Source organism: Culex pipiens, chromosome 2, assembly GCF_016801865.2.
Source record: "Culex pipiens pallens isolate TS chromosome 2, TS_CPP_V2, whole genome shotgun sequence".
NCBI lineage: Eukaryota > Metazoa > Arthropoda > Insecta > Diptera > Culicidae > Culex > Culex pipiens.
Window position 1 is genome coordinate 222,909,340 of NC_068938.1, and position 14,513 is coordinate 222,923,852.

At 40.7% G+C, this 14,513-nt stretch overlaps 4 protein-coding genes across 6 annotated transcripts in view; 2 read left to right on the forward strand and 2 right to left on the reverse strand.

Annotated features, from left to right (window-relative positions):
* Positions 1 to 388: 388 nt before the first annotated feature.
* LOC120423905 (uncharacterized) lies at positions 389 to 6,586 on the forward strand. Of its 2 annotated transcripts, XM_052707959.1 has the most exons (3): positions 389 to 584; positions 721 to 1,038; positions 5,842 to 6,586. In XM_052707959.1, exons 2-3 carry the CDS (start codon positions 777 to 779, stop codon positions 6,213 to 6,215), a joined length of 636 nt encoding a protein of 211 aa, XP_052563919.1. In that variant the 5' UTR covers positions 389 to 584; positions 721 to 776; the 3' UTR covers positions 6,216 to 6,586. The 2 variants fall into 2 exon arrangements, with proteins under 2 accessions (XP_052563919.1, XP_039443819.1); XM_039587885.2 differs by having other exon boundaries at positions 389 to 1,038.
* A 55-nt stretch (positions 6,587 to 6,641) lies between these two features.
* LOC120423904 (uncharacterized) lies at positions 6,642 to 7,669 on the reverse strand. Its single transcript, XM_039587884.2, has 2 exons — positions 7,566 to 7,669; positions 6,642 to 7,503 (listed from the first exon to the last, which is right to left on the reverse strand). Exons 1-2 carry the CDS (start codon positions 7,579 to 7,581, stop codon positions 6,680 to 6,682), a joined length of 840 nt encoding a protein of 279 aa, XP_039443818.1. The 5' UTR covers positions 7,582 to 7,669; the 3' UTR covers positions 6,642 to 6,679.
* Positions 7,670 to 10,612: 2,943 nt separating this feature from the next.
* The window catches only part of LOC120423908 (GTP-binding protein 128up), a 64,001-nt gene continuing 60,100 nt past the window's right edge, over positions 10,613 to 14,513 (forward strand). The window contains exons 1-4 of one of the 2 annotated variants that reach the window (XM_052707958.1): positions 10,613 to 10,787; positions 10,878 to 11,713; positions 11,856 to 11,978; positions 12,043 to 12,171. In XM_052707958.1, the coding sequence (XP_052563918.1) occupies positions 10,746 to 10,787; positions 10,878 to 11,713; positions 11,856 to 11,978; positions 12,043 to 12,145 (1,104 nt within the window). In that variant the 5' untranslated portion in view covers positions 10,613 to 10,745 and the 3' untranslated portion in view covers positions 12,146 to 12,171. Of the gene's footprint in view, positions 10,788 to 10,877; positions 11,714 to 11,855; positions 11,979 to 12,042; positions 12,273 to 14,513 lie in introns of those variants that run through there. The other variant, XM_039587888.2, reaches the window with a different exon arrangement.
* On the reverse strand, positions 12,317 to 13,126 carry LOC120423902 (salivary glue protein Sgs-3-like). Its single transcript, XM_039587883.2, has one exon. The coding sequence runs from the start codon at positions 13,124 to 13,126 to the stop codon at positions 12,317 to 12,319; it is 810 nt and encodes a 269-aa protein (XP_039443817.1).

The window sequence follows — 14,513 nt, forward strand, 5'->3', positions numbered from 1 at the left end:
CAGAATGGCAGAGATCCCGACGGTCTTATTCCGAGGTCAAATTTTGATTTTTGGCGCCAAAATATGATTTTAAATCGCATTCCTAAAAATTTCAACCTTTACGCCTGCTAGTATGCAACTTGTTGATCGAACCACTACAATTCAATCCGAAAAACGACGGTTATCCGTTTTCGCTCTCTCCACTCGGTCGGTAGATTGTAATCCAAAAACACACACATACAACCGCGCGAAACCGGTCAACATTCTCCCATCCACGGGCAGCGAACGAACAACATTACAAAATTCTCTCTTCTCAGTACGGCCAGCTGCTGCAGGTTTGAGGCACACAAGCATATTTTCCGTTTCGTCAACTTTTATTATTGTGTTTTCGTCTTTCAGTTCAGTGGGCAACAAAAAAAGTTCCAGAATTCATAATCTTTGGTGCAGCAGCAAGGTGAAAACGCAAGGACGAACCCAAGCCGATCTAGTTGGCGCCTGCTTGGATCAATACCGATAAAAAAAAACCTAGTTGACTGTCTAGCTGACCTGGACTTTGGATTGGATTAGCGTCAAACAGTGTCGTGTGGTGGTGAACGCAGCAGCAGGTACGTGCCTACTACGATGCAACAGCGCGTGTAGAAAACTCCCTCCCACGCAAGCGCATTCGATGACCTTAATCGTACGTCGTCGAGTGTGTAAATAGAGCACGAATTCGACATTATTCAATCCACCTAAAAATAGCGTCACGCTTCCGGCACCCTTCCCGTCTACAAATCGTTCAGAAACATCCGTAAAAAATGGCATCGACGGAAATCCAACAACAGCAGCCCCTCCCGGAACCAGCAACCGAAACGTCGTCGTCCAACGGCAATGGCGTCAAGAGTCCGGAACCACCGCAGCGGCCCCGCAAGCTGTCCTTCGACGAGACCGACATGGAACTGACCCGGCTGAAGCTGGGAGCGGCCGTGCGGAGATTCCCGCTGTCCTGGGTGGTCGTCGCGTCCACGCTGTGTGTCACCGCCGGCCTACTTGTGCGCTACCTGCTGCCCTTCAATTCCGGTGAGTTTCGACTGTTTGCACAAGTCTCATCGTAGCAGGCCGTTTCGCGTCATCGCGTTAAATTCCAAAGTTTGGGGAGTTTGGTCTGCAGTACAGTCTCGGTGTTTGCTTCACGCCAAAGGGAAACAACAAAATCCAATCATCAGAATCGGATCTTTTTTTTTTCTCGCGGTCTGCTGTGACTGCATGACGTTGGGGTGGTGATGATGATGATGATGAGATGAGTAAGAGTGGAGTTTGTTTATATTTACACGCGGGCACCGTTGTAAATACAGCGACTGATGGGTGATTTGAGACGATTTCGAAATTCGTTCTTTTTATAAACTATTTTAAATTTATAACATAAGTACTGTTTTCTTCATCTGAAAAATTTAAATAAGTTGGTTGCATTCTTAAAAGGAATACCTTTTTAAATAACCCTCTATAAAAAAATACAATTAATTTTACCCTTTTCTTCTATGTTTTTGATCGGCCATTTTTTGTATAAGTTTTAAAACCCTGAGTTCATCCATTTAAAAAAAAAATGTGGCAAAATAAAAACGGGAAATCAAAAGTAATTCTTTAACCGCAAAGGTGGCGCTGAAATCTAACCTTTTCCTATGACGGCATAGCGAGTTGGTGTCTTCGGAAAAGTTGTAAAAGTCCTATTGAATTTTTAGTTAAAATCCCAATTTTGAGTTTTTGAAAACCATAAAATTATATCGGGACCATCCATAAACCACGTGGACACTTTTTTGGAAATCTCATAAAATTTTAAATTTCAGGATGACAAATTTTAAGAAAGGATGAAAAAAAATCAAATCAAGAAAACAACAGGAAGGGTAAAAACAAAACTTCAAAGTTTTAAAATTCAAAAGCTTTAGAATTTCAGGATTTTTCGGACTTCCTGCATTTTTTTTTTATTTTGAAAACTCATGAAATCTAAAAAAAATATTTTTTTTGGATTGAAATATTACAAATTTTACAAATTCTGTTTTTTTTATGTTTTGATATTTTTAATGTTTTTAATTTTGGGAATTTTAGAAATTTTTGAATATTTTGGATTTTTAAAAGTTATTTAAAATGTTTAGAATTTTTGTTTTCTTTTCAGATTCTTTGATTTTTTTTTTGGTTTCGGAAATCCATGGCATTTTTGAGAAGCAATTTAAGTATTTTAGAATTTTCGTGGGTATTTAAATAAATTTCAGAATTTCGGGATTTTTTAGTTTTATTTTAGTTTTACCTAGATTAATTATTGGTGCTTTGATTGTTTTCATTTAAAAAATCTGGAGTTTTTTTATAGGACCTGTTCAAAAATAACTCTAGAAATTATTTTTTGGAATTGCTGAAATTTTTGAGATTGGTTTTGCAGCATTTTTTTTTAATTTTAATATTTTCGAATGTCAGAAATTTGAAAAAAAAAAATTTAGAAATTTCAGAAAAATTTAAGAAATTTTTAAATGTTTTGGATTTTTTAAACTTTTAAAATTATTAAGAACGCATAATTTTTTATTTTTTTTACTTTTTAGATTACAGTCAGACGTGTTTATCCGAAGTTTGGATTATCAAAAAACTTCGGATAATCAAATCATGAACAAAAAAAAAATCTCATTTTTTTTTTGGACTTTGAAGTTCCATTATCCGAAGATTTGATTATCCGCAGTGAAATTTTCCCGAGGCATTCGGATAATCGAGTTTGGACTGTATTTTGATTTTGTATATATTTTTTAAATTATTTTTTATTTAATTATTGAAATTGATGGGATTTTTTAGATTGCAGGAATCTGAGAATTTTAAAATTCAAGATTACTGTTTCAAATCTATCAATGCACCATGAGTTTCCTATGTAGATAGGACATTTGAAAAATGAAACGAAAAGTTAAGTATTTTAGAATTTTCGTAGGAGTTCAGGATTTCAGAACTTTTTGAAATTTTTCAAAGCGTAAAATTTTTTTGTTTACAATATTTTAGCTGTAGATTTAAACAATAGACAATAAAGGAAAGCAAACTACATAAAGTTCGATACTGAAAGAATAATTGTAGTTTGAAGGAAAGAAGAGTAGGAGCCGATGAAAATTACATTTTAATAAATAAATAAGTAAATGGGCAAAGGAAAGATCAATGATAAACAGAAGTTAACATCGTTCGCATATTAAGGGGGTTTTAATTTTTTAGGGAAAACACGTTTAGTATTTATTGGGAAATGAGAGCAGAAGAGTAGAAAGATGAGTGAAGCAAAATTAAAGTACAGTACTTGTTCGGTAACTGAGCTTGTTTGACTGGACTACTTGGGCTGTAGCCCACTTAAAAAGCAGACAAACGTAAAATAACCAAACAAACCGGAATGATGAGGGGCCAGTGGATGCAAAAGCAAGTTCAGCAAATTAGAAATCATATTTAAGTTTTAATGAAATGTTAAGTCAAAAATTAAAGGAAAAATTAAAGGTGATTTGTAGAGAAAATGTTATGCATCGGTCCCCTCGTCATTTTTCGTTCAGCCCAGTTTGCGAGCAGCATTCGGTAACTGTGCTACATTCTCAGCCAAGTTACCGAACAAGTACTGTTGTTGGAAATGTGCAGAAGAAATACCCCGTGCTGCGATGTTCTAGGTACATCCACAACAGTTCGTTCAACATGCTGTGAATCAAAACAATACCTTCTACAATCACAAATGACTTCCCTTTCCCACATTGCCGCTTTGTTATTGTTGTCCATGCTCTGCAAAGAAAGGGATGTTAATAAAATATAAAAACTATAAAATAACGATACAAATACTTTCCCGAACCTGAGTGCCATCAGGTTGTTGTTGTTGCTGTTGTTTCCAATGTGATAGATATCACACCGGAGACGTCTTGATTCGGTTGTCCTGGTGCGACCGTCCTCCAGTCGTAGGCCCAGGCATGACATGAAAATGAAGACGAAAAAGATGCATTAATACATAATCTTCTTACTCACGAATAACCCAATCCCACCCAGAACAACACAGCTAATCTAGGTATGCACCCAAACCAACTGCATTGTTCCGTGCCCTCCTCATTCGGCTATTTCAATATGATTGTCCTGGAGAATCCTCCCTAAGGATCGTTAAATTCCGGAGTAACTTCCCAAAAGGGCGCAACCCCTGTTGCAAACAAACAGTTCACTTTGAATGTGACTGGAATAGGCTGCCTGCTCACACCCAAGGCTACGCTCCATTGAAAAATCACTACGGAACTCCCTAGTGATGGCCGTCCACGCAATCATACTTCGTCATGATAGTGCTACCTTGTCACTCGCCTATACGTCAGTTACGTAAATACATGTGACAAGACAGGGCAATCACCACGATTCGAAACATGGACATCATCGACCGCCAGCTAGACAGATGTTCAAGTCATCATCTAACATACGGGGAGGCATGAGGATAGGGAACTGGTGCAGGACCAGAGCTATACTGTTCAGACTCTCATAACCAGGAATACTAACAACCAACATTTGGCGGATCGCTTCCCTGATTACGACAGTCGCGAACAGGACTGCCGGTACAGTCAGTTCCGCTCCTTCCAGGATGTCCTGCACCTGGGCATCCCTAGTATCCAAAAGCATTAAAACATAGTTCAAACTAGCAGGACTGGGAACTTTATTTATTGCACTGTGGATACTTGGAATCTTGCAGCCCTTGGCCGACAATATTTTAGCTGTTTTGAATATAGAAAAAAATTAAGAAATTTTTGGAACTGTTAAAAATTTTGAAATTGTTAAGATTGCAGGAATTTTAGAATTTAGAAGGTCACCGATTTTAGAAATTTCAGGAATTTTCTGATTTTTGGAACGTTTTAGATTTTATGGAATTTCTGAAATTATTTAAAACGTTTATCTTTTGGATTTTAAAGATTTTTTTTATTATTATTGGAGGTATGGACATTTTTGGAATTTTTGGAATTTTTGAGATTGCAGGAATTTAATTATTTAAGAATTTTCGTAGTTATTTCAAGAAATTTCCGAATTTCAGGATTTAAAAAAAAAAAAGGCTTTCATTTTATTGTATTTTTTTTCCTCATTTCAGTTTTTTAGTAATAGGATTAACCATTTTCAATTTTTTTTTAATTAAAAAAATCACAGCTTTAATTTTTTTCAGTTAGAATGTTCGAAATTGTTGGGATTGCTGGAATTGGAGTTTTTTTTGAAAAGGACCAATAAACTATTGTCTTTCATATGTTTATAGGACCTAATCAAAAAAAACTCTAGAATTTAAGAATGTCAGGAATTTTAGAAATTTTTGGGGTTGCAAATTTTTTATAAATTTTGAGAATTTTCAGCAACTTTAGAATTTTTTAAAAATTTTAAAATTTCTTAAAAAATTTAGAATTTTTTTAAACTTTAGAAATGCATAAAATTTTAAACATTTAAAATTTTAAATTAACTATTGAGGGTTCAATATAAATTCAATATAGAATAAACTTCTGGACATGGTCATCGTTAGTAATAAAACGTTCCCATACATGTCGAGTACCCTGTAGGTGTGAATGTGTGCACGCGTGCATCCAAATTGAATATCCCACAATACCTGTATCAAAGTAGATAATATAATTACCGGTTCGATAATAGTGAGAGAAAATAAAACAAACTTCCAGGGAGAAAACTCTACGCTCTCAAGTAGCAATGAAGTCATCCGTCGGCTAATTAAATGGTAAAATAAACTAGCAACACAAACGTGGAACACACCACCTCTTTTTTGCATGTGCAATTTGCATTCGAATCATTCCTCCTTTTCACACACTTCCAAACTCTAGTCTTCACGCAACGCAATGCTAACTAACTCTTCGCTCGATCTGCTCGTTTCAGAATCGTACAAAACGGCCCTGTCCACCCTGGGCCAGTGGCGCCAGCTGGTCGCGGAACGTGCCACCGTAACGCTGGCCGCCAGCCACGAACAGCTCGATTCGCTGCGGACGACGGTGGCCGGAAGCAGCCTGGTGGACCAGTTGCGGAACCCCTCGCAGGTGGTGTTCGCTTCCCTGTTGGGGCTCGGAGTGACCTGGTTCACGTACTTTGTGGTCTACCTGGACAGCAGCATTCCGGGCGTTAATCCGCCGACGCCGTTTTCCGCCAGCAAGAAGAATCGGTTCTCGGATAAGGAGCGCCGGTTCCATTTGGGGTACATTACGGCGCTGCTCAGCGGGCTGACGGTGTTTTTGATTGTGCTGTTTGTGGAGTGAGATTGCCATTTTTCGCTAGTCGTTGGAAGGGAGGGGCTCGAAGAAACATCCCAAACAAAAACTTAAGAACATTCTCTAACTCCGGTTTTGTAAGTAGAATCAAAATCGCACATCGGTTATTTATATGCAAGCTCGAATGTTTGGCTTAACAGCAGCATCAGCAGAATTTAAGAGTTTTAGTTTTATTTTTAAGTTGAGTTTATTGTAAATAACCAGCGCAGCCAGAGATGGAAGGAAAAGACTAACATTTTGTTTTATCTATTGTAAATCGTAGCGAGAAAGGTCGGCTTATCCTTTCAAAAGGATCTTTTAAGAATGTAATTTATGTAATTCTAATTTTGGTACAAATATACGATTGTTCCTGCAGTAAATTTTAATAATTTTTTTGTGGACTTCTTCCACAATATTGTATTTTTGTAATCACGATAGAATACAAGAACAAAAAAGATTCTCCTACCTTGTGTTCATCGCTTGCACTCCGCCGCGAATCCACTCACCTTCTGCAGGCGCAGTCCCATCAGCTCGTCCTCGTCCGAAGCGGCCGTTATCTTCAGAATCTGCAGCCGACTTCCGCCGGTCAGTCGACCAACGCAGCGCACACAATCCCCCGCACCCACCACCGGCATCCGGAAGTCAATCTCGAAGAACACGCCCTGCAGCACCGGACCGCTCTTGTTCCGCAGCAGCAGAACCCGTTCGCAGTCGTGCGCGCCCTTCCGGATACTCAGAATGTTGGCGAACAACTCCACCAGCGGAGCTTCCTCCGGAGCGGACCGGGAAAGTTTCAGGATGTGCTCAACGGAACCGGTTATGATTCGAAGCTTCTTCGGATCCGGTTTCGACTTCTGCTTAAGACCCTCCCCCTTGCTCTGACCAACAGTTTGTGCCGGAACAGCTTTCGGCACCCATTTGGCCTTGCTCTGCTGGGGTTGCAGCGGAAGTGGCTCAAAACACACCCTCTTGGCCGGTCTCTCTTCCACATTTCGTACGACATTCTCCTTCCGCGCACCACCGACAAAGCTGCTGCTGTCTGCAGCAGAAATATTCCAACCGGAAGTGGTTCCTCTCACCGAACCGAACTGTACTCCTGGTTTCGCTTTCGGACCCTCCGAAAACATCCAGAACGGACGGGTGGCTGCCGGAGATGGACCAACCACGGCGGTTTTGATTTGGTCACCGGATGGCCGCTTGATGAGGGCCGGCGTCTCGAGGATGGACATGGGCATCCGGCGGAAGTTGTTGACGAGAGCCGGCGTTTTTGGGCAGCTAGTTGTGGGGCCGCCAGCGGCTGTTGGATTGGCCGGAAGTGGGATATTTATACATGGAAAATTAACAGTTTCGTGGTCTTACCATTCCTGCCCATCATTTTGAACTTATTTTGAATGTTTTAGAAGAAATTCAACAAAAACAGACACAATTCTAATTTTTTGGCTAATTTTACTGGCACCAAAAACGTTGTACTAAAAATTTCCACGTTTTAGTACAAACAATTCAAATTTTATTTTACCGAACACAAATCGAACCCCAGGGGCTCGACACTTTATCCACAGAGTAACTCTTTTTTTTATTTGCACATACATTTTTTTATTATTTCGTCTCACTTTCGTCTACATTTTAATCTATTTCAATTAGCGCTGAGCGATTAGCGCTACACGGAAAGGCAGCATTAGTCTTAAAAGACTATTTTTTAGTCTTTTTTGAAGTTATGTCATGGATGGACCGTGGTGTAGGGGTAAGCGTGGTTGCCTCTCACCCAGTCGGCCTAGGTTCGGTCCCAGATGGTCCCGCTGGCATTTTTCGAGACGAGATTTGCCTGATCACGCCTTCCTTCGGACGGGAAGTAAATGTTGGCCCCGGACTAACTAAGGGTTAGGTCGTTAGCTCAGTCCAGGTGTAGGAGTCGTCTCCCTGGGTCCTGTCTCGGTGGAATCGCTGGCGGCGGTTGGACTCGCAATCCAAAGGTCGTCAGTTCAAACACTGGGGTGGAAGGTTCCTTGGAGTAAAAAGAGGTTTGGGTGCTCTCCCCATTCAAACCTTCGGACTCCTAGGTTCGAGCAGAAACTTGCAATAGAGACCACAAAAGACCCGGGGGTCGTTAATGTGGATGGTTTGATTTGTTCTGCAAAGTCAATGGACAATGCTTTTTGAAATGTTTGCAATAATTTGTGGTGTATTGGAAAACAGATTTTTTTTTTATTTCAAACAAATTTGGATTTGGGAATATAATTTTTAGAATTTTAGAATTTTAGAATTTCAGAATTTTAGAATTTTAGAATTTTAGAATTTTAGAATTTTAGAATTTTAGAATTTTAGAATTTTAGAGTTTTAGAATTTTAGAATTTTAGAATTTTAGAATTTTAGAATTTTAGAATTTTAGAATTTTAGAATTTTAGAATTTTAGAATTTTAGAATTTTAGAATTTTAACTGTCATGGTACACTCAGTGTTGCGATCCTCACGCGCTCACGCGCTCGTGAGCGCTCATTTTTCGCTCATTCGTGAGGAGGAGCGCTGCGCGAGCTAGCTCACGTTTGCCCGCGCTCACGTTTGCTCCGATTTTTTCAGCTCGCGTTTGCCCCACGCTCGCGCTCGCGCTCATTTTTCGCTCACGGAGCGCTCACTTTGGAAGTATCGCGAATCGTTTTACGTTTTTGAGAATGTTTTTGTTTTTCAATCCTAGTTATATGTTTTGCTTAAGGCGCCGCATATTCGTGGAAACATCACTTAGGAACATTTTTTATATATTAGTTGGAATAGCTTATTTGCATTAGCTATGTTTTTAAATAATAAATTGGATTCGCAAGGGTCAAATCATATTGGAGACCTACAGTCAGAGTTGAAAATATTTTTTTTTTCGAATTAATCGAATTAATAATAGTTAAAGTAAGCAGAAACAATTTCTGGGGGAAGGGTATAAGCGCGTTAACAAAAAGGACTGAAAACCTTAGAAAAACTTACAAAACAATTAAATTATTCAAGAAGATTTAGGCTGTGGTAAGTTCAATTCAATGTTATGTGCTTGGTTGATTAAAATATAACATTAAACTGTTTTATGTACCTAAACAGTTTGTTGACTACCTTTCCAGCGTGCGGGTCAGAATGAGCAACCATTAAAAAAAGTCATTCCGTTTAATAAATCGTTCGGTGCTTGGAAACGAATGATCATTTTAATAAACTTAATCTTTCACATTTTAGAAAATAGGGTAAAATGGTTGAAACAGTTCTCTTTTTACAAAAAAGCCTCCAAATTGCTAGTGTGTGAAATAACCCATTTGAATGAAATAATATAAATTGTCATTATTTTGTTTTACCACATAAAGAAAGGGTGGCTCCTCTTCCCCCAAGTTAATTATATTTAACGCTTCCGCTACCAAGCCCCTGAAAATGTTCAATTATAGATTCAATAAATGATTTTTTTAATATGGACATTCTGTAAAATGTTCCAAATATGAGGGATCATTATAATTTTATAAAGCTTACTGCTGGGTTTTTTGAAGATCCAATAAAACAAATTTTATTTTATTTTTGCTCTTTTGGTGTTTTTAAAACCGCCTTGAGTCAAAACTCCAGTTTTTAGAAACTTAAAATAAACATAATTTGTCAATTAATTCAATTGTTTGTACATATCAATGCATCTCTTCACGTCAATGAATTTTTACATTAAGAATGAGTCAGCTATTTGTTAGCTCACTTGGCTAATTCTGAATTTAAAATAAAACGTATATTTCAGTTCACCGACTAAACCCATTTCATTGCTTACTTTTGTTCGTTTGACCACTTTCTTGTTCGTTTTTGCTGCCTGTTCTGAGATAGTTCTAGAAACTTCGTTTCAAACAGGCAGATGCTTCAACAGGGAAAAACAACTACCTACTTTGGCTCACCAGCTCACGTGAGCGCAAAACGCTCCGGTGAGCGTGAGCGAGCACGAGCTACCTGATAAAAACTCACGCTCCAGCTGGAGCGAGCGCGCCTTCCGTGAGCGCTCGCTCATTCGCAACCCTGGGTACACTTCACAGAAGCTTGACAGAAAGTTTAACTCCGTATTGCACTTTTAATTTCTCGATTGCTGGATTGAATCAAGAAATTAAAAGTGAGAATGTGTGCGTGCAACATGGAGTTATTGCACACACTCGCACATTTGATTTGGGAGCGTTATTTTATTACGTAACGCAGTTGGGGGGAGGGGGGGGGGGATCGGAGGCCGTGTTACGCTCCATACAAATTTTTTAAAACTTGTATGGAGTAGTAAAGTAGTTAAAGAACGCTCCCTTTCTCGATGTGTACTTATAACCCAGCTCTAGGCTTCTTCACTGAAGCGTGTACGTTTTTACCGCAGTTGTTCTAAAATTCGGTAAAATGTAAAATTTGACAGATCTGCCAAATTCCAGTGTTGACGTGCAAGTCTTTTCGCCATCAGGATTTTGCTGGCGGTGTGCTCCGGTATTTTGCCTGTTTCCTCGGTGTTTTAGCCGGTTTTACGTTGCGTTTCGTGTGACTTCCGGTGCCGTCCGACCGTCCGTGACCGGCAACGATGAGTACGATAGTGGAGAAGATTGCCCAGATCGAGGCCGAGGTGGGTTTTGGTTGGTTTTGTTTTGTGGGAAGGTGCGAGGTTAGGACTAATATTGTTGTTGTTTCTTTTTTTGGTGGGGGGTTTCGGTAGATGGCCCGTACTCAGCGGAACAAGGCCACGGCTGGTCATTTGGGTCTGCTGAAGGCGCGGTTGGCCAAGCTACGTCGTGAGCTGATTACTCCGAAGGGTGGCGGCGGTGCTTCGGAGCAGGGTTTTGAAGTTTCCAAGACCGGAGATGCTCGGGTTGGGTTCGTGGGTTTTCCTTCGGTGGGGAAATCGACGCTGCTGTCTAATTTGGCCGGTGTGTACTCGGAAGTGGCAGCGTACGAGTTTACAACGCTGACGACGGTTCCCGGTTGTATCAAGTACAAGGGAGCGAAGATTCAGCTTTTGGATTTGCCTGGAATTATCGAGGGAGCAAAGGACGGCAAGGGTCGTGGTCGGCAAGTTATTGCTGTGGCTCGAACCTGTAACTTGATTTTTATGGTGCTGGATGTGCTGAAACCGTTGACGCACAAGAAGCTGCTGGAGCATGAATTGGAAGGTTTTGGGTTGAGGTTGAACCAGCAACCGCCAAACATTAGCTTCCGGAGGAAGGACAAGGGCGGTGTAAATTTGAACGCGACCGTGGCGCAGTCCGAGCTCGATCTGGACACGGTCAAGTCGATTCTGTCGGAGTACAAGATTCACAACGCGGACATTACGCTCAAATTCGACGCCACGACCGACGACCTGATCGACGTGATCGAGGGCAATCGGATCTATATTCCGTGCATCTATCTGCTGAACAAGATTGACCAGATCAGCATCGAGGAGCTGGACGTGATTTACAAGATTCCCCACTGCGTGCCCATTTCCGCCCATCACCACTGGAACTTTGACGATTTGCTGGAAATGATGTGGAAGTATTTGCAGCTGGTGCGAGTGTGAGTAGCGAAAGTTCTTTTATGTTTTGTTCAAAAGTTCTGAATTCTCGATTAAATTTTCAAAAGGTCCTATCTGCATAGGAAACCCATGAGGGATAGGTTGTTTTGAAAATTTAATCTAGAATTGATATTTTGATTTTAGTTACACAAAACCCAAGGGTCAACTGCCGGATTACAGCTCACCGATTGTGTTGCACCACGAGCACACCAGCATCGAAGCGTTCTGTAACAAGCTGCATCGAACAATTGCAAAGGAATTTAAATAGTAAGAAATTTTGGAATATTTTCTGAGCCAAAAAACTAAATTGATTCCCTCTTTTGCGTCACAGTGCCTTGGTTTGGGGATCGTCCGTCAAGCATCTGCCGCAAAAGGTCGGCATTGATCACATCCTAAACGACGAAGACGTTGTCCAGATTGTGAAAAAGGTGTAAAGCGATTGTTCAACGCAGCAGCAGCAGCAACTTCGGCACTCAATTGTGTAAGTTTATTAAACCACGCTTTACTATTAAATCATTTAAACGTTTATTTGCAACAAACAAAACAAAAAACAAGCAACAAAATCTTTGGAAATTTTACAACTCAACGGTTGAGAAAGCCCCCCGTTATTCCGTGGTGGCCGTCGCCGCGGTGGTCGAACGCAAACGCGAACCGATGAGTCGCTGCCGGAACTCCGACCTGTACAGGGTTCGCCGCGTCGGGGGAACTCTTCGCAGCGATTCCGTGGTCGCCGTACTGGAACTTACCGCAACGGTTGTAGTGGAAGATTCCGTCGTCGTCGTCGTTGAACCGCGCGTTGACTTTCGCTCGAAGCGCGGCAGAACCCTTCGCGAGTGCGTTTTTGGCAGGCGCAGCTTGGGTTTTTCCGTTGTGGTTGTGGTCGTCACAATTTCCGGTTCCTCCGTAACCGCGTCGCTCATCGTCGTCGCTTCAACTTCCACAGTTGTACTGCCAACTTCTTCAACTTCCGTTGTGGTAGCGACTTCCGTCGTGGTCGTTTCCGGCAGCACCGTCACGATGACAGGAGGGCTCGTTTCCGGCGTCGTGGCGTTATTCTGCGCCATCACGATCATGACGCGTTCGCCAGTGTTGGAAAAGCCCGGAATGGTCGCTTCGGCAAGCAACACCTTTCGCTGGGCTGGGTCGTCAAAGTAGAAATCCTCGCTGCCCAGCGTCGGGAAGTACGGCCCGCAGCAGTGGTTCTGGGTGTAATCGGGACATTCGAAATGGGTGTTGAGGAAGTCCTGCTCGTTGAGACTGACGCCCTGGGCGTAACAGGTGTTGATCGGGACGCACGGACAGCGCCTCAGCAGGGGAGCCGGATTGGCCAGATTTCGGGCATCCTCGGACAGCAGGGAGGCACCGCTGGCCGCGGTGGCAAGAATTACAATCACCAGGAACTGTAGAGTGCCCATTCTATTCAGAAATAATAAATCGTTCTAATTTATGATTAGTAACCTTCCATTCCACTGGCCAAAGTGGAATTGCCCCTAGAGAAGCCGCGATCAACGATTTTATATAACTTTTCCAAGGTAAAGGAAGCGACGAACCTGTCACCGCGATATATAGGTCAGGTTTTGCTGAAACTGGATTTTTTTTTCGTTCCTGTCGTCAAACAAAAAGTTCAACGATCGGCGATTGCGATATGCTTGCTGGATGGGCAGCAGCAAGTTCAAAGAGCGAAAGCAAAATAAGGTGAAATATGACTCAAGGGCGTTCACTTGGCGCCAGTTTTGCTGACTGCGACGAGGGCATAACGTAACGAGGTCGTTGACAAGATTTTGGGCAGTCAAAAAAATTAAAACGTTTTGAAATAGTACTAGGTATGTCTTTGATTACTCTAGGGGGGTCAATTCAAAATTTCGATCTGAAGCGTCACTTTTAGCGTGAAAAAAAAACGAGATTTCAAACGCTTATATCTGTCATCCCATTCAAGCAATCTTTATGTTTAACCCATCAAACGAAAGAGGATCTTTAACTACAAATTACCTACCTCATTAGTTATAAAAAAAAAAACTTGTTTTAGTACTTAAAAGGTATGATGAATAATACAAATTTCCGCATAGCATAGCATAGCATAGCATAACGGGTCTGCACCACGCTGTAGGGGGTGCCACAATGGTCAATTCAATATTCTTAGACAATTTGATTGCTGCCCGGTACAACCAAGAATATCTAAGAACGTAAATTTCCACACTGTGCTCCAAGGCTACGCCCATACAGTCCCGTGGGGATTTGGGAGGGGATGTTTTTGTTGTTCACTAGTGGCAAAAGTGCAGGGAACCCATGCGACTTTTAAAAGTGAACGGAATATTTTTGGGAGGTTTGGAATGGGGGTTAGGGGAATTTCATCGGGCCGATGAAAATGGTTGAGTGCGTAATGTATTTAATGATTTGAATGTTTGTAAGTGTAAATGTGAGTCTGTAGTGTATTATCTAATTAGCATATAGTTTTGTAATAATGATAAATAATAAATATAATAAATATAGTAAATAAAATAAATATAATAAATATAATAAATACAATCAAGATGATTCCAGGAAGCTGTAAAAAAAACAGTTATTTAAAATATAAATGCTCCAGATGGTTCCCATGCTGTTTTAGAAAGTTTCGTTAATTTAAGCAATTTGATCATATATGGTATGAGGAGATGGTATATTACAGGAAAGGATTAGGATAAGGAATAATATGAACATTTAAATAAATCATATAGTGAGTAGACAAATTTACATGTAGACATTTAATTTAAAATAATTCCAGGAAGCTGTAAAAAATGAAAATAATTTTAAAACTAATACTCC

What these genes read in the sequence shown, in the direction of transcription:
- LOC120423902 (XM_039587883.2), bottom strand. Translation starts at nt 13,126, where the DNA reads ATGGGCACTCTACAGTTCCTGGTGATTGTAATTCTTGCCACCGCGGCC.
- LOC120423905 (XM_039587885.2), top strand. Translation starts at nt 777, where the DNA reads ATGGCATCGACGGAAATCCAACAACAGCAGCCCCTCCCGGAACCAGCA. An exon ending in CCTGCTGCCCTTCAATTCCG is followed by an intron (nt 1,039 to 5,841) that starts GTGAGTTTCGAC and finishes TGCTCGTTTCAG; the next exon opens with AATCGTACAAAACGGCCCTG.